Raw genomic sequence first — 24,319 nt, forward strand, 5'->3', positions numbered from 1 at the left:
AATATACAAACATCCACTAGAGACGCTAGAAGTCAACGTTTCCTTCATGTTGCCGTTTCCCTCCGTTTTTATATGTTCAGGTGCTTCAAGAGAAGCCCGGATCTGTTTTGAAAAGAATGAAAAATCATGAAACTTATTTTTTAACTGACGCCTTGAAGCAATATTTGTGCTGTAATTTTCTAAAACATCCCATCAACTAGTCATCTAACTCGAGTTACATGTGTTCATTTTGCTGTTTGTCGTTTAAAATATCCAAATTTCTGTTGACACTTGAAAGCAACAACGCCTTGACCCACTTTCACGCACGCTATGTAAACGTTGTGTTACTGTATCGCTTTATGATACAAAATAGTAGCGTACTTCCGGAAACTGTTTGCTTTTCAAAATAAATGTAAAACAATAAACATACTTTGTATATTATTTCATAAATACGACGCTTTTATTTTGCCTATATATGAAACAAACTGATATATATTTCAATTTTGAGCTAGAATGTAAAATAAGTAAAGTTAATGGTCAGCGCGTCTACTGGACCGTCTCAGACTTTTATTGTTGTAGTCTTCGCTGGAAGTTCTTTGTGCTAGCTGTAGCTAACTTCACTCTGTTTCCGCGTGTTGATGCTGAAGAGAGGATCGTGTAGAAACGAGTGTTTTTGCAGCGCAGAGAGTCAGAAGTAGAAGAAAATGGACATGAAGAAGAGGGTTTCTTTAGAGTTGAGGCACCGATCTCCAGCGGAGGTGAGAGTCCCGGGTTTTTAACTATTTGATTGCGGTGTGAACTCAACCGGCAGCGGGAGGGGGAGGAGGAGAGGTGGTAAAGCACATGGCAGCTGGATCTGCAGCTTCACCAAACTACAAACTAATTTATTTATGTCTTGAAATCAAAGTTGTTCTAAAATAACAGAAAAATTATGATTTTTTTAAAGGTAAATTTATTTGCTGTTGTTCACTCTACCATGTATCTAATGCGAGTATAAACTTGTGCTGGTGACGCTGAAGTTAGTGTCTGTTTCGAAACTTTAGCAAAGGGTTATTGGGATAATTTTGAGAGTTTGGACTTTGTTGAACTGTGGATCAAAATATAAAATCCTTATACTGCTCATACCTGGACTTTATTATTCTAAACTGAATAGTATTTTTCATAAAGTTGGTGATTTGTGAAACATTAGTTTTAATGTGAAACTAAAACTAGTGTTTTAATACCCATTTTTTATCTTTAATATTGCAGTTTAAACTGCAACGATTACACCAGTCTAGCCTGACCTGAATAGTTATACACTGAATATGCATTCTTAAAAACAGACATAAATTAGAGAAATTTATAAGTATCTGTTGTAATTTTGAAAATTTCACAAAATTAAGACAACAAACAGAACAAAGGTTTTTAAGAATATTTGTACTGTGTAAATTATCCAGTCAAACTTTAAATTTTGCAATTATAAACGATGTATGATAATTCAAAATCCTGAACTTGTGAAATACCCCTTTACTATAGCTCTGAATTGGATACCAACTTCAGCCTCATACATCCGTGTTTGTGTCTTGGGCCTAGCTAATATCTGGAACTACATTACTACGCAGCTGTATTTGACTCCGATAATATAAAGTGATGATTACCGCAAATTATTAAAATAGCTTTACATTTTTTTATTTCAATTCATGGAAGTTATTAAATATGTTTATACACCAATAAATATGTGTTGTTTAAACATTACGACGTACTATAATTTAAACTCGGCAGGAAATGAGTTTTGAATGTTAATCTTTTTACATTAAGTAACATTAAAATAGAAGCTTAAGCTTTAAATATTAATTTTTGAGTTTGCCTACACTGAACTTTGTGCCCTTTGTGTGTATTTTTACATTTTGTTACTTTAATAGCTGCCTGTACCAACGTTGTGTCAGAAAGTAGTCGGAGCCCATGGCTGTAACGTGCCATTAGGGCGCTAACTCTAGCTTGAAGCTAAAGTAGCCTAACTGTAATTCATCGAAATCTGCCCGATGTGTTATTCATGTCTGTTAAAATTCTCAGGTTTAACATTAAACTTAGAAGAACAATATTGGTGGGGGTTTTTTCGCGTTTATGGAGGTTAAATAGAGCAAAGCGACGGTTAGCAGATATGAGACCCACGTGACGCCGCTCGTGCGTCGGGAGTTTACAAACAGAGAGGAGGCTGGGTTCCAATAAAGACCTGGTGACCCGCTCCGGTTCTACAGCTGATCAGGACCCGCTCCGGTTCTACAGCTGATCAGGACCCGCTCCGGTTCTACAGCTGATCAGGACCCGCTCCGGTTCTACAGCTGATCAGGACCCGCTCCGGTTCTACAGCTGATCGGGACCCGCTCCGGTTCTACAGCTGATCAGGACCCGTTCCAATTATAAAACTGATCAGGAACCGTTATATTTCTAAAACTGATCTGGAAACCTTTCCAATTCTAAAACTGATCCGTTCCAATTCTAAAACTACTCAGGATTCCCTTATATTTATAAAACTGCTAACTGATCCCTTTTATTTTATAAAACTACTCTGTTCCAGTATCAGATTGATGAGGGGTGTTTTCCATTTAGATTGAAGTGAAATATATTTTATAACCATTACAGACTCATTTTCATCCGGCAGGTTAAGTTAGCTGTAGCTTGGTCCACAGGGCAACCAATGATAGGTGTGTAAATCATTAATTAGCAAGTAGCTAGCATGTCTAGAACGTGGGGGGTAAGTGATTGATGTATCAGGGAGTTACCGAGGCATCAGACAGTCGTTGAAAAAACATGGACGTTCCCCTTTTCAAATTAAAACACTGGAATTAAAATGCATCCCTGTTGAGTTGCAGAGCTTTACATGTGAATAAAAGCCCTCCACACCTGAAGATAAAGTCCTGCTGAGTGATCAGATCACTCTTTACATGATAATAAAACGCACAAAGAAGCACACTCTAGCTGCTAAATTGTTGTGGGCTGGACACACACAAGGTCTGCTGGTGTTTCTGTAGTTTTTAGGAGCTTTAATTACTTTATTATTTAGGCATCAACATGGCTGGGGTTCACTTAAAAAGCTCAGGTTAAGCTATTATTGTGGGCATGTTGTTCTTTTTATAGAGATTATATGTGTTTTGCATGCGTTGGTGTATAACCCGTTTATCACAGTGGACTTAGCTTTTAAAAACATAATTTAAATAGTCACCTGATGTCCACCGATAAATTTATGAGAAAATCTGATGTATAAAATCATTCTAATACTGGAATTAGAATAGAATCCTGCTGTTGTTATAGATATGTTCAATTTTGTTCCTCCACTAAAATATTACAATAATTTTATACCTTAGTTTTAGCTGGAAGCTTCTGCAACTGCCTGATCATCTGTTGCGCCCTCTGGTGGCCACTTCAAGCACGTCAGCTCCTTATAAATCATAAAATATTTTTTAAAACTTGAGCTTATAAAATAAAAACTTTACAATAGAGATCATTATTACTGTAAACTAGGGAAATAAATGTGTAACTGTAACATGTAATGAAAAGAGATGGTTTGGTTCTGATGATGCGTTCAGGTGCAGGAGCTGGTCCTGGACAACTGCCGCTCCAGTGAGGGGAAGATCGAAGGAATCACAGAGGAGTTCTCCAACCTGGAGCTGCTCAGCCTCATCAACGTCGGCCTGACCAGCGTAGCGGACATCCCCAAACTGGACAAGCTCAAAAAGGTGAAATCTATTCAGAATCCTCTGGCAACAATGAGCTGATGTTTCTGCAGAGTGTAACTTTTATAAATGCTGAAACTGTCACTGTACCGTAACATGAGACAGATGATCTGGGGGGAAAAAAGCGAGCTCCTCCATCTTCACCTAGTGCTTACTGGAAACAACCAATCAGAGCCAGGAGGCGGGTCTTAGTGCTGTCAATCACTCATACTCTCTGTTACGCTGCAGCTAGCAGTGAATGTTGTGAATGCTAATGCTAGATAGCAGTGATCAGTGATTTCATAAATCTAAAAAAAATCTAAAATTTTCTTTTCAAGTTTGAAAAGTAAAAAAGTTGCTAGAAATATTCTGGTTTCTGGATAAAATGTGAACATTTCTGAGTTCAAAATTTCTATTTTTGAACATTTTTGACTTTTGAAACATTTTGTAAGGTTTTTTTTATCTAAACAAAATTCTAGACAAAACTTAAAATTCTTAGTTTAAAAAGTCACAAATTTTCTAGAAAAAAATTCTGAGATTAATCTAAAATATTTTTGAAAAAACCCTCAAATTATGTACTAGAAAACAAGAGTGAGGAGAACCGAACCGTAACGGTTAGTTGTTTCTCTGCCAACTGCACATTTAGTGGCGAGTACACAAGGTTGATTGACAGCACCAAGCCCCTCCTTCTGGTTTTGATTGGTTTGTTTTTGTGTGTTTTTTCTGATAATAACCCAGAGAGGAGCTGGAGGAGATAAATTCTTTTCACAGATTCTCATAAACATGTTTTTATAAAAGCTACATGCTGCAGTTTTAAATGAGTTGTTGATCTATGAGATTTGTTGTGATTTACATTTAGACGTTTTACTACTGCAGAGTCGCTTTAAATCCCACTAAATGTTTAATTTTACTCCCCTCTGTGTCTGTAGTTGGAGTTGAGTGATAACAGGATATCAGGCGGTCTGGAGGTTCTGGCAGAACGGCTCGTCAATCTGACGCACCTCAACTTGAGCGGCAACAAGTTTAAAGACATCAGTACGCTGGAGCCGCTGGTAGGTCAGAAATGAGATGCTAACACTTCCAGTTTGGTTGGTTACCGACAGACATGATGCCTGCTGGCTGTGTTAACTTACAGTCGACCTTCAAACTGGAATATTGAAGCATTCTGACGTAACGACTTAAACATATAATCTGACTTTTTTAGGTTGTCTCACTTTCTTTTCTAAGAAAAGAAATTACAAATGACAGAAAGTACTTTCAAATCCCTTTTGTGACTTGTATTAGGGGCAGGCTGCAATTATTTTTAATTGTTTAATTACGGGAATATAGTCATAATATTAGCTGAATGAAGACACAATCTAGCCTTTTGTTTTCAATGTCTGGATTGACATGACGCCGGCTCCGCCCCCATGCTGACATAGAGCAATCCTCCCCCAGTCATTCCAGGGAACTTGTCAGGAACTGACCAATCAGCGTTCCAAGTACATGTACAGTATCTATCATAGAAAACACGCTGGGGTCAGAGAGATTTTGAGGAAAATAACAGATAATAATGGTCCAAGTTGTCGGTGGGTAATATGCGACTCCGACAGCCGTTACCCAGAACATACAGAGGATGGAATACAATTCATTACATTTCCAAAATCAAAAAGGAGTCTGGAATAACGCAAGAAATGGATGATGGACTGCAGCCCACCTCACCTCCAGTTGAACGAAACTGATGGACGGAAACTTTGTAACCGGTAGTAAACATCCCAGTTTTTGACATAACGACACTTACTGATAGCTCCGTGCTAACGACTCACGGCTCTGTGCTAACGACTTAACGACTCACGGCTCTGTGCTAACGACTCACTGCATCAAATAAACTCAGTTAAATTAAATATGCGATGGAAATGCTAAACATCTATTCATTTCCAGATCAATGAGTGAAGGCAGTTATCCTGGATTTTATGCGTGTAGATTCCAACAGTAGCTCTATGGCAGCATGAAAACAGACTGCAGTAACTGCTGTACTGGCATTTAAACATCGTTTCATGCTACTGTTTATTTCTAAGGATTTTCCTGAAGGCAGATTTTCAGAAGCCGGCTTTATTTTAGTGATTGCTCACCCATTTTGTACGTGCAAAGTGCGTCCCACAGCGTTCATACTTTCATCTAACCAGACTTTTTTGGCCCTCATTTTTCCTCTTGATTTTTATCGTTGATTTCTGCATTATTTCCCGCTAATAACCGTACAGACCTGACGTAGGACTAGTTACAGAATTTTCTTGCCTGCTGTCTTTGCCTCAGTGTTGGTGTATAAGGCAAAAATGACTCAATAAATGTCTGGGGGTAACGCATTGAGGTCCATTAGTCTGCCTTAATAACGGTGTGTTTGTCGGAGGACAGCTCTACTTCTGCTGGGGGGCGGAGCCAGCGTCATGTCGACTGCAGCCAAACTGGTTTTTACATCATTTTTTAAGCATTTATGAGGCAAACTTGAATCTGTTGCTGCGCAAGCTATTCAGAAGGTGTTGCTAGGTAACCAAAGTCGGGGGAGGGAGGTCTTGAAACTGCTTGTTTCGCAGCAGGTTGTTGCTTGGCAACCAAAGAGTGAGTGAGTTAGTTTATTCCACCAAATTCAATTCAAAAATACTTTAAATTAATTAGTAATTTCTTAGCGAGCTGTGAAAGGTTCAGTAGCTAAAGTGAAAATGCCTACATCTCCCAGAATGCTCTGCGTTTCTGGATCAGTTATTTAATACTCTGAGATGCTTTTTCTATTGATATGAATCACGTTATCATATCAATGTTGTTGTTGATTTATTGTCCAGCCTTAGCCCTGCCCTAATAATTAAAACAAGATGGCCGCCCTGGCCGTACTGACAAAATGGTGGATTTTCCAAAAATGTAATTTTCAAAAGCCAAAAATGTGATGATTGATTTATGGGCTAGCCCTTTACTGACAGCCGAGTTGGTGAGTAGTTGTGAAGCGGAGGGAACCGGTTCTGTTCCTGGTTCTGCTCCGGTCCAGGCGGCTGAACATTTTTTGGGGTTTTTTGCCGCTGCAGAAGAAACTTCCTCAGCTGAAGAGTTTGGACCTGTTCAACTGCGAGGTGACCAACCTGGGCGACTACCGGGACTCCATCTTCTCGCTGCTGCCTCAGCTCACCTACCTGGACGGCTACGACGCTGATGACTGCGAGGCGTCCGACTCGGACGGCGAGGCCGACGCCGTCGATGATGAAGGTCTGTGCGGCGCCGCCAAAGCTCAACAAACTGTTTGCCGTGTTTGACGTTAATCTGAACCTTCTGCGCCCAACCAGGAGAGTCGGAGGAGTTCTGGGAGGAGGAAGAGGACGATGAAGAAGATGTGGTGGCGGAAGAGGACGACGACGACAGCGGTGATGATGAGGTTAGCTTCCTGCTTCATCTCACCTTCATCAAGTTGGTCATCACATTAACATGCTGGTGTTTCTGGCAGGAGGGGGCGGTGAACGGAGAGGTGGACAGCGAGGAAGATGACGAGGATGATGATGAAGAGGATGACGAGGAAGATGAAGGTGAGTAGCCGAGCTCTTCTGCTGGTTTAACCTCCAGTTTGAGATAAAAACATGATTTTCTTTTTGAAACGCCTTAAATAAATTTTCAAACCATGGAAAGTTTGAAATATTCAACCCTCTTTAGTAATGAACCTAAATAAAATACATCCTGGTGCAATTATTTACAGAGGGGTTTTTTTTATATATATATTATCTTTAAGGCCTTAAAATGTCTTAAATTCATTACACAAAATGTTAGCCTTAAATACGATAGTCACAGGTCTTACATTTTATTGTGGCAGGAATATTTAATCGTCTATGTAGTTTGTTTTTTTTCTTTGAAGGACTTTTTTGTCAGGAAAATTGAGTTCTGTAGTTTGAGGCGGTTGCTAACTAGCTGCTAATGTACCTGTGCTAGCTAGCTAGCTTTTTTTTTTGCATTTATTATGGGTGCAAATTGCTAAGTTTCTGCTGCCAGCCCATAGTCGCACCCAATCATCTCCTATATTTATATTTTTCAGTCTTAAATTTTATTCAAACTGGCATTAAAAAGGTCTTAAATTCATGTATCTATGATTAAGGCCTTAAAATGTCTAAAATTAATTTTAAAAATGTAAGTTGGCCTTATATGCATTAGTCACTGGTATTAAATTTTATTGTTTCAGGAATATTTAATATCATATGTAGTTATGTGTTTTTCTTGTGGTTCTTTTCTGTCAGGCAAAAGTTTGAGTTGCACACAAACATCTTCATTGTGTTTACTAGCTGCTAATATGTTCCTGCTAGCTAGCTAGCTTCTATGCATTTGAAAAAAGAAATTTCAAACTTCACTTTTATTCAAATTGGCATTAAAGTTCTTGAAAGTTTTAAATTTGACTTTCTGAAACCTGCAGATGCCCTGAATTAGTAAACAGTAAAGTTCAACGGGTAACTTGTTTCCTCCGCAGACGAGGATTCATCTCCGGTAAAGGGAGAGAAGAGGAAGAGAGACCAGGAAGACGAAGAGGGTGAAGATGATGATGAGTGAACCCTCCCAGTTTCCCATCAGCCAACACCAGCTCTGCTTCCACTCCCACTGGGCTGCATCCCATCCGTTAATCCTCCAAAACCAAAATAACTTTCTCCTCCATGCTTCACGTTTATCTTTTATCAACAATCCGCTCAACCCCTCAGATTCTTCCTACGTTTTTTTTGTAGATTTCTTATAAACTCAGGAATAAAATGTAAAAACAAAAAGTTAGAAGACATTTATAAACATTTTCTTTCCTCTTAAAATATGGGATTTCTTCCCTTTTATTATTTTTTGTCATATTTATACAATCGTCACTTTTTCAGGAGCTCAAATGACCAGATTTAATTTTTATCAGTTTAATTTCTTTCTCTGAATACATCCGACTATATTTTACCAAGTTTGTAATATCTTCACAGAAAACACGAAATCTAATATTTTCCTCTTCAAAACATCTGCAGCCATAAAATAAAGTTGATTTAACGTTTCGTTGGTCGATTCCATCAGAAGCGTTTGTGTGGTGATGTAAAATAATAATATGTGAAATGATTAAATTCAGGTCGGTGGATGCAGGTTTTTTTATTTTTGAGATTTGATTCTCGTTTTTTTCCCCCCCTTTGACCTTTGACCCGATCTGTCGTCCCGGTTCCCCGCAGCCAGCTGCGCTCAGGGCAAACTGTGTTGTTTTGTTTGTGTTTTTTTGCCAGCAGAGCTTTTTAAAAAATCTATTTTTTCAGAGAAAGTTTTGTTTACTTTTGTATGGCTGCCTCGAGGCGCCGTCTCTCTCTCTCTCTCTCCGTCTTTCTCTCCGTCTGCCTCGGTGTTCGTTTCCAGAGAGATCCGTCACTGTCGCAGCGAAGCCATGAGGTCGTTTGCTTGTTTTATTTTTATTACTTTCTGTAAGTTAAAAATGAGAAATCATACAAAAGGACTCTGTAAATAAAATCTTAACATTTTCCTTCTGGTGTCTCTTCATGTCTTCATTCTGAATTTGCACAAAAATGTTCCTAATAAAAATGTTTTTGTTAAACTTTTATTGGTAAATTTCTACATAAAAAGTTGTAAATTGTAGAGAAACAGAAATTTACCCCCAAAATTCTAAATTTCTTAAATTAATCTAAACGAAATTCTAGAAAAAACTCTAAGCTGTCTGAGTTTCAAAAGTTAAAAATTTGTCATGTTGTAAAAATCTTAAAGTTTGAGATTTTTGAGTTTTTAAGCTCAGAAATTTTTTCTAGAAAAATACAACTGAAGAATCTGAATTACAACATTTAATTTCCCTTTTGGATCTATAAAATATCTTTGAATTGAAGATTTCTTTGGTGGAAATATATTTTTCTATGTGAAATGACCCTCATATGCTGTCGTATATATTATAAGAAGTTACAAAATAAATTTTCTCTAACTTCTAGTTATGACGTTTGTCCACAAGGGGGCAACAAATCAACATTTTCGGACGAAATTTATTTATTTCTCTCGACAATCTGTTAGTTCGGCCTGGGGCTGAACGATATGGGTTAAAAATTAATCTGTAAATTATTTTTTTTTCATATTAAGTTCAGTTTTATTAGATCTTTTCCTTCTCTAACTTTTCCTAAAAAGAAATTACAAATTACAGAAAATGTTTTTAAAAGTCGCCTTTATTTGAATCATTTCTTCTGGTAATTGACTTGAATTCAAAGTCCAACTAAATACAAGCTGTAAAAGCGAAATGGTTGACTTTTAAATATTTAATCGTTATGAATGCAAAATTTGATTTGATTAAGCTGGTTTATCAAGTTTAACCTCCACAACATTTAGCAATTTATAATTATTTAGGATCTACATCAATTGCTTCCGTCTCTTTTGTTTTATGATGTTTTATAACATCATTTGCTTTTACTGTCAGTCAAAATGATCTATACTATTGGATGCTGAACAGTTTATCCCTATAAAACTAATAGTTTTCATTTCATTGCATGAAAAAACACAAACAAAAATAAAGTAGTTCAATATCTGACAGTTTTATGCATTTCTTGTTTTTTTCAGAGAATTTTTCCCAGATTTAATAATTTCTCTCAGGTGAACTTCATCTTCCACTGATTATTGTTTACAGTTGCTCAGCTTTACTCAAAGATTGTTTCTAATGTTTACTGTAAATAACTTTGTACTTTGCACAATGCTGTGAAAATGATGGAAATTTTCAGGATTTGGCACCAAGATGTGACTTTGCTGCATTAGAAAACACTTCCAGAGTGAAAGAGTCGCCAGTTTATAACATTTAGTACAAACAAATACTGATGTTTTCTGTCTATTCATTTCATTTAATTATCAAGTTTTAATCTTACTTTCACAATTTTTATGCATATAAATTAAACAGTTCTTTGTTTCTGGAGCAAAAGTGAAACAGCATCCATGTTGTTGAGGTCAGTGTGAATAAATGTGATTGGGGTCAGAAGGTCGCCCTCAGGTTGCTCCTGTTCTTTATATCCACCTCCAGTTTAGCGATTCTCACCTGCAGGATGGAAACAACCAGTCAGAATCATTTCATACAGTTTTTTAAATTATTTTAAAATTTTTTAAAGTGCCTAAACTTTGTGTAGATTGCTGCTGGACCTATAAAAAAGCTTCTTGTCATTACTCAGATCATCAAAGATCAATTATTAATAAATGATTAATAAATTCATACAATGAGTTTGCCTTCAAATATTTTTGACCAAGAAAAATGCACATTTTCTTAACCTGTCAAACAAAATGCAGACAAACGTCCACGTTAAAGTGAAAAGTCATTTTTTTCATCCGTCATTTATAAACTATAAAACCATTTTCTGTTTTTGAACCGACCTCTTTCTGATGCAGCTCCTCCTTCAAGCCTCTGATCTCGTCTTGTTGTTTGTAAAATGCCTGCAGGAGCTGAAGCAGAGAGTCTGTCTGTGAGTTTATTCTGAGAGTTTAAGGAATGTTGTCTTTAATTATGAATCTGTGGTTCTGTTGGACCTCGCTCTCGGTTGTCGGCGGCGGTTTCTCGGCCGGTTCGCAGCAGTGAGGCGTGCAGCGGTACGACCACAGCGGACTCTCCGTCTCATCCGGCTGCCAGCCCGACAGATCGCTCAGCTCTCTGGGGTATTTGGCGTCCTGATAGGCCAGCTGCTCCTCCAGGAAAGCCTGAAAACAATAAAACATTTAAACCAAACCAAGTGGAGACGTTTACACAACCAGAAAGTAAAGTCATCCCAATTGTTCTTTTATCAATTAATCAGATTTTTGGGTTCTTAAAGGTTACATTTTTTTAAAATTTGGATTTTTCCCTTTGGTTTCCATAGTTCAGATTGATGTGAGCGCTACCCGGCGGCCATCTTGTTTTCATGATACTCCGTCTTGCATCTCTCAGTGTTTTGTGACTAAACGTATCAGCGTACCTTTTCCATAAAGTCCAGGTTTGTGTTTGTCTGGAACCTGACGGCGCTCAGCTGCCTCAACTGGTTTTTATCCGCAGGAATTTCAGCGTATGGGTTTTCCACATGAGCCTCCGGCCTCAAGGACATCAGCACCGGGCCTGAAGAGGAGAAGAGAGCCCTGCTGACATAACCCTAACCCTAACCATCTGTAACCAGCAGGATGTTTGTGAGGGTTACATACCCCTGTTGATGCCCAGCAGCCACTCCTGAGCCGTTAAAGCTGCCTGGTTTCCAGCCGTCATTGGATACAAATCCTCGTGGAAAACCTCAGACTGGAACAGAAAACCTCACCTGATCGGCTGCTATCACCAATAATAACAAAACAACAATGATCGATACCTGTTTTCGTGGTATGATCATCGACAGAGGCTCTAGCAGGTCTTTGACGGCAATCAGCCGATAAAAGCGGAAAATCTCACACGCGCTCACGTCCAGGCCGCGTTTCGGCATCACACCTGAAATCACAACACAAATATAAAATGTTTCAAAAACAAATTTAATCTGAACTCTTTCCATTGTTGGCTGCCACTCCTTGTTACTTTTCAGAATGTGTCCACAGTTTGGGCTATCCCTTGAAATGACTTTAAAGCTAACGCTAAACCAAAGTTAGTTAGCATTGAATTGGTTAGCATGAGTCCTGAATATTCACTCATTGTTTAGTGTTTCACAATCCATTATGACATTGGTTTTGGTTTGTATCCTGGTTCCTTTTAGCAGATCAAACTCATTTTGGGGATGTTTGTCCCCAACTCTTACTTCCACTATATTCAGAATCTATCTTTATTATCAGCACTTTCTCAAAGCGAACTTGTTTTCTCCATTTTAAGTGATTTGCTGTTTTGAGTGTGATAATCCGACCCAGTCCTTTCTGTGGCAGCAGAGATCTGTACTCCATCAGGAAGCTGATGTAGGGTTTCTCAGAGCTCAGCTCGTAGTATCTGATGTTCCCGTCCCCCTAAAACACAACAACAACATTCATGCCGAACCTCATTGCTGCTGTCAATAATACTAAAGTATTTAGAGGCAAATACAACAATCAGGAACCAATCAGAAGTACTTCTGATGACCAATTTAGATCAAAAACCTCGTAAACATCACAGGAATTACATTGAACCAATGATGGGTAAATAATACTTTACTGAACTTGGAAAACATTTTAGTGTTCAGACCCAACATGTTACATTAATTATTCTGGATTTAATTAGCATTTTAAAAACCTTTCCAGCCAAGTAGAGCATCTGTGTGTCAGGATCGTAGAACGGGAAGAGAACTCCTGCAGATCCGTCCAGATCTTCTTCATACAGAGGCTCTGATAAATCATCCTGCACACAGGAAAGATGTTTTAGGTTTAGCTGGAAACAACGGAGGGGTTTTAGTACTTAGAACAAAAAGGACCTATTAAGGGATCATTTACTTCCTGTTTTGGACTGAATCTTGCATATGAATTACAAACGGGTTCATTTTCTAGTTACAGCCTGACTGGGGATTCATTCGTTTTAATCGAAGGTCATTTTATTTATATATCACATTTTCAGCAACAAGGCAGTTCAGAGTGTTTTACATGAATTAAAAGGAAATACAAACAAAACAACAAACCAAAGGAAAGAGATAAAGAAACCAGAGTATATAATCTAGATCCTCCTGATCTAGATTGCTAGGTAGGTGTAAATACTCCATTCCTGTTCAGAGTTGCTGGATTCTAAGTTTGTTCTGGGTTGTTAAATAAGTAAGTAAGTATTCTCTGGACTTTCTAAGTATGCTCTAAATTTGTAAAAGTAATGAGTACTCCACAGTTTCTAAGGAACGATAAAAACAAAGTGTTGTTGTTCTGGAAGGTTTTGTTCTGGATTCCAGTTTGTTTGGGAAGGTCTCAGTCTCGGTTCGGTTGAAGTGAACTCTTTGAATGCATATGAACGCATGAAAAACAGGAAGTGGACTACAGCGCAGGGCATTCTGGGTAAATTCAACCAAAACAAACACGCTAGGCTAGCGCTAGCGGGGGAAATGACTCGTGGTCTTTAACAGAAGACAAGAAAAATCCTCCTCCGCTAAAATCTGAGCTACTCCATTCTTGTTTACATTTTGCAAAGAGGGAAGTTGCGCTCAGGTTCTTCTTCAGAGGCTTTCAAACTGTTTCCTTCAGTGGTTCTTGGTGCAGCGCCCCGACAGGCGAGGAGGGAAAAATGTTTTTCAAAAGGTTTGGCTGGTTTGACTCAGTGCGTTGTGAAAGTGAACTCCAGCAGCTGAAAATGTAAAAAATGTTGCAGTTTTGGTCCCCAGCTGAACCCTAAACTAATTCTAGCTGCTGGTTTTAGAATAAAGTCTTACTGGGTCCCAGAGGAGGATCTGTCTGTGGTTCCAGGGCGAGCTTCCAGTGGACAGGAGCATCTTCAGCCCTCTGATGTATAAAACCTTGTTAGCCCTGTGCGTCTTGTTGCTGGAAACCTGTAAAACCAAATAGTAACATGACTACCAGTCCCACCAATCGATATACAATCCAACAGGAAACACTAAAAAAACAACCTGTAGGATCTTCCCGGTCCGCGGCTCCAGAACCCGAATCCGCCTGTCTTTAGACGTGACCGCCAGTCTGCTGCCGTCGATGTTGAAGCTGACGGAAAGCAGCAGCGCCTCGGACGGGTAGCGATGGTGGACGGGCATCAGGACCACTCGGACCGGGTGTCTGATCACAGAACCGGAATGGGACACATCCCAGAGGAGAACCTGGAGAAGGTTTCAACAAAAAGTTTGTGAACAAACTTAAATTCTGATTTTAATTGTGTTTTTTATTTTATGGAAACAGTGCAGTTGTGAAATATTTTTTTTTCATCTTCAGTGGAATATAAGTGACGTTTTATTAGGTGTTATTTGTACTTTTATCTGTAGAGAAATGTCACTGACTAAAGAGGCGGCTGACCTTGTAGTCGTAGCCCGAGCTAAGCAGCAGGTTCTCAGCAGTTGGATGCCACTCAATGATAGCCACCCTCCTGCTGTGACCCGTCAGAGTCTTCCTGGCCTTGGTCAGGTTCTGTTGGACCCCACAAACTGGAATATCCCAAATCTTCACCTGCGTTCAGACGCATAATCATGGTTTTATCCTCTATGATGTAATTTCTAGTAACGTTGACCTGACCTTGATTTTAGGTTGAACCATAAAATAAAGTCTGAACCAAAGAGAACCTTTGGAAAAAGAACCTTTGAATGTGAATAAACAGAGTAAAACATGGCTGCTTACAGTGCAGTCTTCAGAGCACGAGGCGATGCAATAATCGTTAAATGGATTCCATTTGACGTCCAGGACTCGGCCGCTGTGACCACAAACCCTCGGACAGTGAGGGTCTACTCTCCCCAACTGGAAGACATTTTACTTTGCTAAATTAAACTAATTATTTAAACATTTCTAACCAAAAGTTTAGTTTGTTTAGTTTTCTTTGGACAGTAGACAGACAAAAGGTCTTCAAGACCTTGTCAGTTTAATAAGTAGCAGTAAAATATTGTTGTGTTGGTTGGAAGTAACCCTAGTTTGACCTACATACACAATGAATGGGCAGGACTAGGAAGGCCCCGCCCCCGGCGCACTCCGTCACCACGGCGATGAAGCAGGGATTGGCTGAGCAGTAGTGGTTGTCATGGACGCTTCTTGTGATTGGCACTCCGTCGTAGCTGTGCTCCTTGGTCGCTGGCTTCCCGAAGACGTAGCGAAACTTTGAGCATCGGAAAGACGAGCGCCACGACATCTGGAGGACAGGAAGTGACAGAACAGGAAGTGACAAAACAGGAAGTTTAGAGAGTTTCACAACAACTACAGAGCGGACCCTTAAAGGGGCAGTATGATGTGTTTTCCAGGCACATAGTGCCATTTTATAGCACAATTTCTCTTTAAGTCTTTAGAAAAATGGAGCTGCGCCTCGAAGGCGGAGCTAAGTCCTCCCAGGCGTTTTGTACAACTAAATGGTTGCCATGGAGATGAAAAGATTACTCAGACATGCGTGAAAGAATCCAGTTTTGTTTTTGATGAGGAAATAACATCATAACATGATTTAAAGCTAAAAAAAATTTTGATTTTACATAATACACTGCAAAAATACTAAATCTTACCAAGTACTTGTCTAGTTTCCAGGGCAAATATTTTGAAATAAGACAAAATTAGGATCTTGGTTTAAGGCAATAATTCCTTAATACAGATAATAAAATTTAAAGATTACTTCTACCAGTAACTAGTGTAACTTGTTTCCCGTACTACAAGCAACATAAATTCTCTCCCAGTTGGAATTTCTTCTTCTGGAAAGATTGTTTTGAAATTTGAAGTTGGAATTTGGACATTTTAATTTTGGAATAAAAATTAAATTATAAAGTTGTTTTTCCTGATTTAATGACGGTTTGCAGTTTTTATTTTTCTCACCAGATTCTCTTTGACGTTGTTTCATTATCACAGCCATCCTGTAATTTCCTCCTATATTATTACTAGAATTATTACTTTATCATTATTTTTCTCTTCATTAGTACTGTTGTTGTTAATTTTATTATGATTAATAATAAAATTAAAGACTTCTGTATTGTTTTTCCCGTCATTTTATTCTCATTCTTCCTTCCTGTACCATATAAAAAACCTCCCAGGTTCTTATTTGTTCTTATTATTTTCTACATCTTCCTTAGTTTACTCGTTTTACCTGCAGTTTATGAAAATAAAACGTTGTTTTTTAATCTCATTTTCCTCCCATTTTGATCCTCAGTAAAATCCCAGAACCTTGCCCTGCCAAACTCAGCAGCGTCATTATCGGTCCTGATCAATAATGCATCCAGCCGCAGTTATAGGTTCTCATAATTGTATAAATAATAAATCAGCTTCTTTCACGCTTCATGGTTTTAATCGCACCATCAGTTCACCACGTAAATTGAAAACCTTTTGTACAAAACGTTTTTAAATATTTATGCTACATCCCGTCTTTTTGCTGAGACCAGCGTCTGCTGACCTTTGACTTTTGCTGCTAAAGATCAGCTGGCTGGGCAGAGAAAATGTAATAACTGGTAAAAATGTTTATAAAACAGGAAAAAAGACAATAATGACACAAAGTTATTTAAAGTTACAAACTTTCTCTGACATTAAAGATGAATAAAGTCTCACCTTGAGTTGGTTGAAGGTTCCTGCTCCTCTTCCTCCAAACAAACATGAGTTTAAGTTGGTGAAACGTTTTATTGTGGATCTAAATATAGACCAACCTGACCTCTTAATGGAGGCTCCACTCTTCTTCTTCTTCTTTTCCTTCTTCTTCTTCTGATCCATGACGCCTGGCCTCTGCTTCCTCATTAGCCGAGCCGTTTATGCTCGGCTGCTCGGCGACAAACACCAGGCTACAATCTGATACGACTACAGCCGCACACACACACACACACACACACACACACACACACACACACACACACACACACACACACACACACACACACACACACACACACACACACAAAGACCTTAATGACGCCTGTCAGGGTGAACCTGTGGGAGACCAACACATTTCTGTGAAATAATTTAAATTTTCGGTGAATCTGATCTGATTTCGTTATAAAACAATTTATTCTTTACCGTCCTTCATTGGAGACATTTTAGTTTTTCACAGGTTTTCTCGTTATGCTGAACTTTGATTAGGACATTAAAGTACCTTGACAAAACAAAACGTTGTGTTGTGTTTTTTAAAATTCAATCTATATGCATATTTTTAAAAAAATAAAAAGTCATCAGTTGCACATCCTGAACAATGTTTCTGGTCCAATAACTGCACAGAATTGTTTTTGTACAGTACATTATTATTATTATTATTATTATTATTATTGTTAATCTGGTTTTGTTTTTGAACACATTTTCTAACACTTTTACAACTTGTTTGTCAACTTATTAGGGCTGAAAGATTAGTAAAATCATTCGTGTTAAATCGATTATTGAGATAATTCTCAACTAATTTAATTATCGATTAATCGTTTTAGAATCACCTGGTTCATATTCTGTAATTCTTTTTACAAAACTTCCTATTATTCACCTTTTGGTACATAATTATTAATCAGTTAATCGCATGTTGATGTTAAAAGTATTTTTTAGCTGCAGATTCATCCTTTGCTACAAATAATCAAACATTCACTAAATTAATGTTCTTGTTTATTCTCCTATTTAAAAATGTAATTTAATTATTTATTTGTATTTTTTATGTACTTCTAATATTGTGTAAAATTATCTTAATTTGTTGAATGAATTAATTGATTAATAGTCAGAATAAGCAATAGATTAATCAATAATATTAGTTTCTCCTTTAGATCAGGACTCAAAACATTATTTATTATTTTTATGAATAGATGTTAAAGATTTCTTTCTGAGTTCATTTTTATTTGCTTTATATTGGAATTATCATCTTTATATTTTGATTTTATGTGATTCTTACATCTTGTTTTGATGTAGTTCATGAGTTTTATCTCTTTCTTTGTTATTTCTGTTAAAGTTGCATTTGAAACAATGAGATATTAAGAGGTTTTGATTTAAATAAAAACAGTTTGGGTTTTTTCTCGGCGGATTCTTCAGAACATTCTGACGTTCTTATGAAGTCACAGCGGCGCTGACAGCAGTTCTGGTTCTGGTTCTGGTTCTGCAGCTTCTGCAGCTCTTGGCTTCAGTTTGTTGGGAGATTTTGCTGCTTTCATGTTAAATCTACTAAAATCAGGTAGGAAAACTGGAAACAATCCTGCAAAGGGTTAGGGTGGAGTTAGGGTGGAGTTAGGGTGGAGTTAAACCTGCAAAACAATCAGAGTTTTCACACAGAAAAGTCTGAGTTTAATGTGGAAAATGACAGAAAAATTCATGAGTTTTATTTTTGACTAAATGAAGAAGAAACATATTCACCTGTTTGTGGTTTGAAATAGTCATCAAAGTAAATAAATGTGATTTTTTTCTGCTGCAGTTAGATTTAAAAGTAAAGGCAGTCGTTTTCAAGTCGTCACTTTTCTTTAAAGTGTTATTTTTAGTTAATTTCTGCCTCTAAAGAAAGGAAAATCAAATTTAAATTTCATTTAATGGTTTATTTTTGGGGGATTTTTGCTGTAAAATTGCATTCAAATTTTTGGTTCAGTTTTCAAACCAGTTTCGGGTTCATGCTTTAACTTGTTTGTTAGTTAATAATATTTTATTATTCCACCATCCAGATTGACTAAAATAAAATAAAAAAACTATAAAGTTGCTTTCAAAATATCTGTAGGCTGAAGGAGATGAAAATAGTTTGAAATAAACTGAATTTAAATGTACAGAATCATCATGAGGCCATTTTTGGTTAATTAACCACGGCTGACCTTATGTTTCTGTTTTTGAGGTCTTGTCTTTGCATCTTATAAATAATAAACATGTTTATGATTTATGGATTAGGTTAACAGTACAACCAGAGGAGCTCTGTGTGTGATGTCATTTAGCTCCAAGTTACATCCAAAACACCTGAGTTAGTGCCGATAATTAGGCTTTTAATTGGCATCATCCTAATGTTTACATCACTAGTTATTCTAATAACAGATTAGAACAACTTTAAATCCTCAGTAAGAATTTATTTTGCAAAACAGTTTGCATTTGACTTATAGATTTATTCAATTATAGAAGTGGCTCGACTATCGACAAATTAACACAGGATGTAGATGGAATTTTAAAACAGTCATTTGATTATTAGTTACAAATAAGAAATATGAAATTACAATGAAGTCATTTTTTTTGTTTTTGTTAAAAAGAGATGAATAGAAATTAAAATGTGGTTTTTCTTCCTTTTAATGTTGAAAATGACTCCACTTCCAAAACAAAAAGTAATAATAAATAATTTTTCATTTTTAATATTTTAAACGTGAAAACAACTTTTAACCAAATTTAATTTTCTAATTAAGACAAATGAGAGTAGAAAGTGGAGCATTGTGGCTCAAGGGCCATTAACCGGAAGTGGACTATAGCGCAGGGCATTCTGGGTAAATGCAACCAAAACAAACGCGAGATGGCGCTTGGAAATGACTTGTAGCCTTTCACCAAAGACAAAAGTGAAATCCTTTTTGTTTTTCAAAAGTGGATCCTACAACCACGAAAATCTGTCGCTCTTCCATTTTTGTTTACATTTAATAAAGAGGAAAGTTCCGCTCAGTTTCTTCTTCACAGGTTTCGTGTCATTTTCTTCTGTGGTTTTTGGTGCAGCGCCCCCCGAGGCGAGGAGGGAAACAGTTTTTTCAATTAGTTTGGTTGGTTGGTTTTACACATCAGCTGAAAATGTAACAAATGTAGAGGTTTTATTCTGTAATTAAACCGAGTCAGCTGTGAAAATACACACTGCAAAAAAACACAAGTGTTATTTTTCTAGTTTCTACAGCAAATTTGAAATAAGACAAAACTAACTTACAATTAACATTTTAACAAGATATAGGAACTTTTTGTAAGTCAATAATTCCTTAATATTGATGAAAACATTCAGGCATATTAATGTTTTCCCACATTACTTCATTTATAACATGGTAAAATGTGAGGTTATAAGAAGTAGTAAATTTGATCAATATTGAAGAATTATTGACTGAAAACAATCTCCTATATCTTGCTAAAAAGTTTTTAAAGTTTGTTTCAAGTGTACTAAGATATTTGCAATAGAAACTAGACTGAAAATACTTAAGATTTGTGTTGTTTTTTTTCAGTGTTCACACCTGAAAGCCGAGTGGCATAAATACTCGAGAAACTAGAGGGATTCATGACTTACCTCTTTATGCTGATGATATAATTGTGTATTTTTGTGTGGTAAAAACATTATATGCTGATTTATTTCAACATAATCTACCAGGTTCTCTCTTTTAGTTTGTCTACCTCAATGCAACCAAACTCTCAAACCCCTTTGCCAAAATCCTCCCAGCTGACACAAGCGTTGATGTGCATCCGTTTAATGGTGAGGAAACTCCACATCACATCAGCTCAAAACCGTTTGTTTGAATTTTGCTGTTTTAGAGTATTTGTTTCTTCACATGCAGGATGCAAGCCAAACCTCCAATGTCCATTTTGGAAAGAGCTGTGACTCTTTAGAAATCACACAGCGGTAGGAAGCACACAAACCCCAACAGGTTTATCTCAAGCAGCTGAAATCCACTGAAACCAAGACGTAATTTTCTCCAACGTGTCGCCCAGGACGTTTCCAGAAAACTCCCTGATCGTCCGTGAAGCGCTGAGAATGGACCTGCCTCGGCACCTCGTCCTCAGGAGAGTCCAGAAAAGGCTTCAAACCATCGGGTCAAACTACACCGACCTGAAAGATTTGGTCGCGGACCTGTTCGAACAAGATGGCCTCCCGTCGTCGCTGGACCAGGAGATCCCCATGGAGACCAACCAGCTGGAGGAGGCCATGATGATGAACAGCCCCGTGGTGAAGGACGCCCTCAGGCGCGGCATGCCCCCTCACCTCATCAAACCGCTCCTACGGGCCAAAATATTAAGATGTGGCGTCCCCTACTCTGACGTCCGTGAACTGCTCGCAGATATGCAAAAAAATTAGATTAAAACAACCAATTTATCAATAAAAGTGCTCACACTTTTACTGTGTTGTTGGTGTCCAGGTGATACAGCTGATTAACATTTTGGAAATAATGTACTTTCAGTGGTATTTGGAGGAAATCTGAGCCTACTTTATTTTTGTTTCCATCTTGAGACTGTATCAAACGAACCAAACCCTTTGAGCAACCAGTTCCCCTCCTCACCTGTGGTGGCGCTGCTGAAGGAGACAACATGAAAACCTCCACATACAACTGAAACAAATGCGCTAGTTTAGCTCTAATGGAGAAAAGTCTTCTGGTCGGTTATCAGAAACAAAAGAGAAATCATACAACACTAAAATCTATTTCTGTTTACATTTCATGAAGATAGACGTTGCACTCAGTGTCCTACTGTTGTTTATCAATAGTTCTTGGTGCAGCGCCACCACAGGTGAGGAGGGGAATAAGTTTTTCAAAGGGTTTAGTTTGTTTGACTCGCAGCAGCTGAAAATTCAACAAAAGTTGCATTTTGTTACATGCAGTCTGACCGTCTACCAGATTATTGTTCAATGCTTCAACTATAAGCCGAGATTCACCAGCTGCTCCGGGCTCTGAGTAATTTATTTTACATTTACTTGAGTAAAAATACGTTGAAGAAAAGATCCTCTTACTTAAGTACAATATTTGGCTATACTCTAAATAAATAGGTTTCTGACAGAAAGTGGAAAATCTTCCAATAAAATGTTACAATTATGAAATTGTAATTAATGTTTGGTTTAGTTTCAACTTGAATTATTTTTGAAATTGTTAAAGATCTAATCAGTTCAATGGTATCCTAATATGTAACACTGTGTAATTAGACAAGATTATACACATTTTTAAAAAAGATAAAACATCTAATCTTTTCACAAATAATCAGCCTGGCAGGTCAAACTTTGTCATGCAGAAACATTTTGTCAAATCATCACCAAGTCACGTCTCCTGAACAGCATCAGATTATCTGTGGGTTTAATCTGAAAACTGTCATGTTGTGTTTTGCTCACATTGTCAGTAAAATCTGCTAATCTGTCGCTCGTCATCCGAACACAAGATTCAGTTGATTTTGGAGGCTAAAACATTTCAGAGCGTCTCTAACGTCTCCAGTCTGGACTGGGACCAAATAATGGCTCCAGTATTTTTATCCACCTTGATTATTCATATAACATGTGAAGGTAAGCGACGTACCAGAGAATATCTCTGCAGTTGTGTTGCTTCAGAAGTTAACATAAAGCCCAGCAGCCTATAAGGAAGAAAATAATCATGTTGAAAATTGATACGACTTTGACTTTTTGAAAATATTACATGATAGCAACAGCTGCAAACTGTAACTTCATCGCTAAACGACACAGAGTCTACTTTTATTTTATTATATGAAAACAAGATGCTATAAAAACTATTCTTACACATTTGTTCACAAAACTAGTTTTTTGCAGTTGAACTTGTGGTGACAAACATATCAGTGCCTTTAAGATGCTGATTATCTTTTTTCTCACAGTTTTTCTGCTCTTCTCTTCCTGTGTTATTGTAGTTTGTTCATTTCCACTCACTTCTGAACTACAGGGAACAAACTACCAATTATATTGTAACATAAAATAAACGTAACAGTTTTGGGTGAAAGTTAAGAGTTAATTTGCCTTTAGAGATCAGATTGTTATCAGCTAATGACAGATCAGTGAAAGTCAGAATACTCTGATATCTTCATGTATTGTAAATATATCTGAACAGCAAATACTGCACATAATTCCCAGTTAGTGATCCATGTACCTGATGGCGCCTGCAGAGGAAGAAAACGTCTGATAAAACGTATACAGTCAACGTAAAGCAACAATCCATCAGGAATTTATCAAGTTCACTGAACCTGCAGCTTCACCTGCTGTTTGAAATAGTTTTATATTGTTTTGGCTGCAGTTGGACCAGAGATGTTATCTCATGAGAAAGTGATCAGATTGTCTCTAAAGACGCAGGAGACGTAGACATGACAGGTTATAAGTTTAAAGATAAAAATAAAATAGATTTTTACATATGTGAAGCTTATGGTGAGAGAAAAGTATGAAATAAGCATCAGAATGAGCCATTTTAGGGCCTCTGTCACTTTAAATCCAACTGAGCTGCTGCTGGCGACGCCCCCGACTCCGTGTTTACAGTCGCAGGTGAAAATGGCTGCAAACAGATGAACAGTTGTACAGAGAACAGAAACACGGACAACCAAAACAAAATGTTCAAAACACCGACAGCTAAAACAAAATGTTCAAAACACCGACAGCTAAAATAAAATGTTCAAAACACCGACAGCTAAAACAAAAATCATAATTCAAACACCAAACTCACAACCAAACCTCAAATCAAGCAGTAAAATAACAGATTTATTCAGTTAATTTGTTTTTATAATGTCAATCCACAGCAATGTTGTCAAGGCATTTTACAGAAAGTCGTTTAGTTCAGTCACAGGTTCCAGTTGATCCTAGTTATCAATAAATCAGTTTATTATTGAAGCAGTTTAAAATGTTTCATTACAGAATCCACTCCTGCGACGGCAAATCGTTGACTTTACAGCAATCCCTCATAACGAGCCTGCATGTAGCGACTGTGGAGAGGAAGAGCTCCCCTGTAACAGGAAGAAACCTGCAGCAGAACCAGAACCGGGTTTAGAACCAGCAGCCACGAGAGGACATGGAGCAGAGACACAACAGGTCAGCTGACCCAGGAGAACTTTCTATGCTCATGGAAGTGAAAAGCTTCAGAGGGAGAACGGTTAGGTGATGGCAGCATCATGCCAGCCAAGGCCCAAACCCACAGCAGGCCGCTGATGGACGACCTCAGTGACCCCTACCACCAGCCTCTGCAGGAAACCCTGGAAATGTTCCTGGGTGACGCTTCCTGACCCAAACCTCCATTTGGACTTGAAACTTTCTCAGCAGTCCTCCTTAAAAATACTGCAGGTATCTTTCTGTGATATTTCACTCTGAGTTTTTGAAACGTGATGATTTCACTCTGAGTTTTTAAAGGATTTGACCTGAAACCCGTCCTGCTATTAAAACATTTATTTACTGAAAATAATGTTGCTGAAAACTTACTTCTACTTACTTCAAGTGTACGAAGATATTTGCTCTGGAAGCTACACAAAAATAC

General features: G+C 37.7%; 1 protein-coding gene and 1 pseudogene across 1 annotated transcript; one reads left to right on the forward strand and one right to left on the reverse strand.

The window, feature by feature from the left end:
• The first annotated feature begins 585 nt into the window (after positions 1 to 585).
• Positions 586 to 9,162, forward strand: LOC102227984 (acidic leucine-rich nuclear phosphoprotein 32 family member B-like). The gene is made up of 7 exons (XM_023347040.1): positions 586 to 737; positions 3,546 to 3,695; positions 4,601 to 4,723; positions 6,725 to 6,902; positions 6,980 to 7,068; positions 7,138 to 7,216; positions 8,143 to 9,162. The coding sequence occupies exons 1-7, from the start codon at positions 684 to 686 to the stop codon at positions 8,220 to 8,222; spliced, it is 753 nt and encodes a 250-aa protein (XP_023202808.1). The 5' UTR covers positions 586 to 683; the 3' UTR covers positions 8,223 to 9,162.
• A 1,823-nt stretch (positions 9,163 to 10,985) lies between these two features.
• Positions 10,986 to 15,387, reverse strand: LOC102231805 (annotated as a pseudogene).
• Positions 15,388 to 24,319: the final 8,932 nt, after the last annotated feature.

Source organism: Xiphophorus maculatus, chromosome 14, assembly GCF_002775205.1.
Source record: "Xiphophorus maculatus strain JP 163 A chromosome 14, X_maculatus-5.0-male, whole genome shotgun sequence".
NCBI classification, from domain to species: Eukaryota; Metazoa; Chordata; class Actinopteri; order Cyprinodontiformes; family Poeciliidae; genus Xiphophorus; species Xiphophorus maculatus.

Bases quoted from the DNA above. Each gene is read 5' to 3' on its own strand.
- LOC102227984 (XM_023347040.1), top strand. From the start codon at position 684: ATGGACATGAAGAAGAGGGTTTCTTTAGAGTTGAGGCACCGATCTCCA. The intron at 738-3,545 runs GTGAGAGTCCCG...TGATGCGTTCAG, and splicing joins GGCACCGATCTCCAGCGGAG to GTGCAGGAGCTGGTCCTGGA. The intron at 6,903-6,979 runs GTCTGTGCGGCG...GCGCCCAACCAG, and splicing joins CGACGCCGTCGATGATGAAG to GAGAGTCGGAGGAGTTCTGG.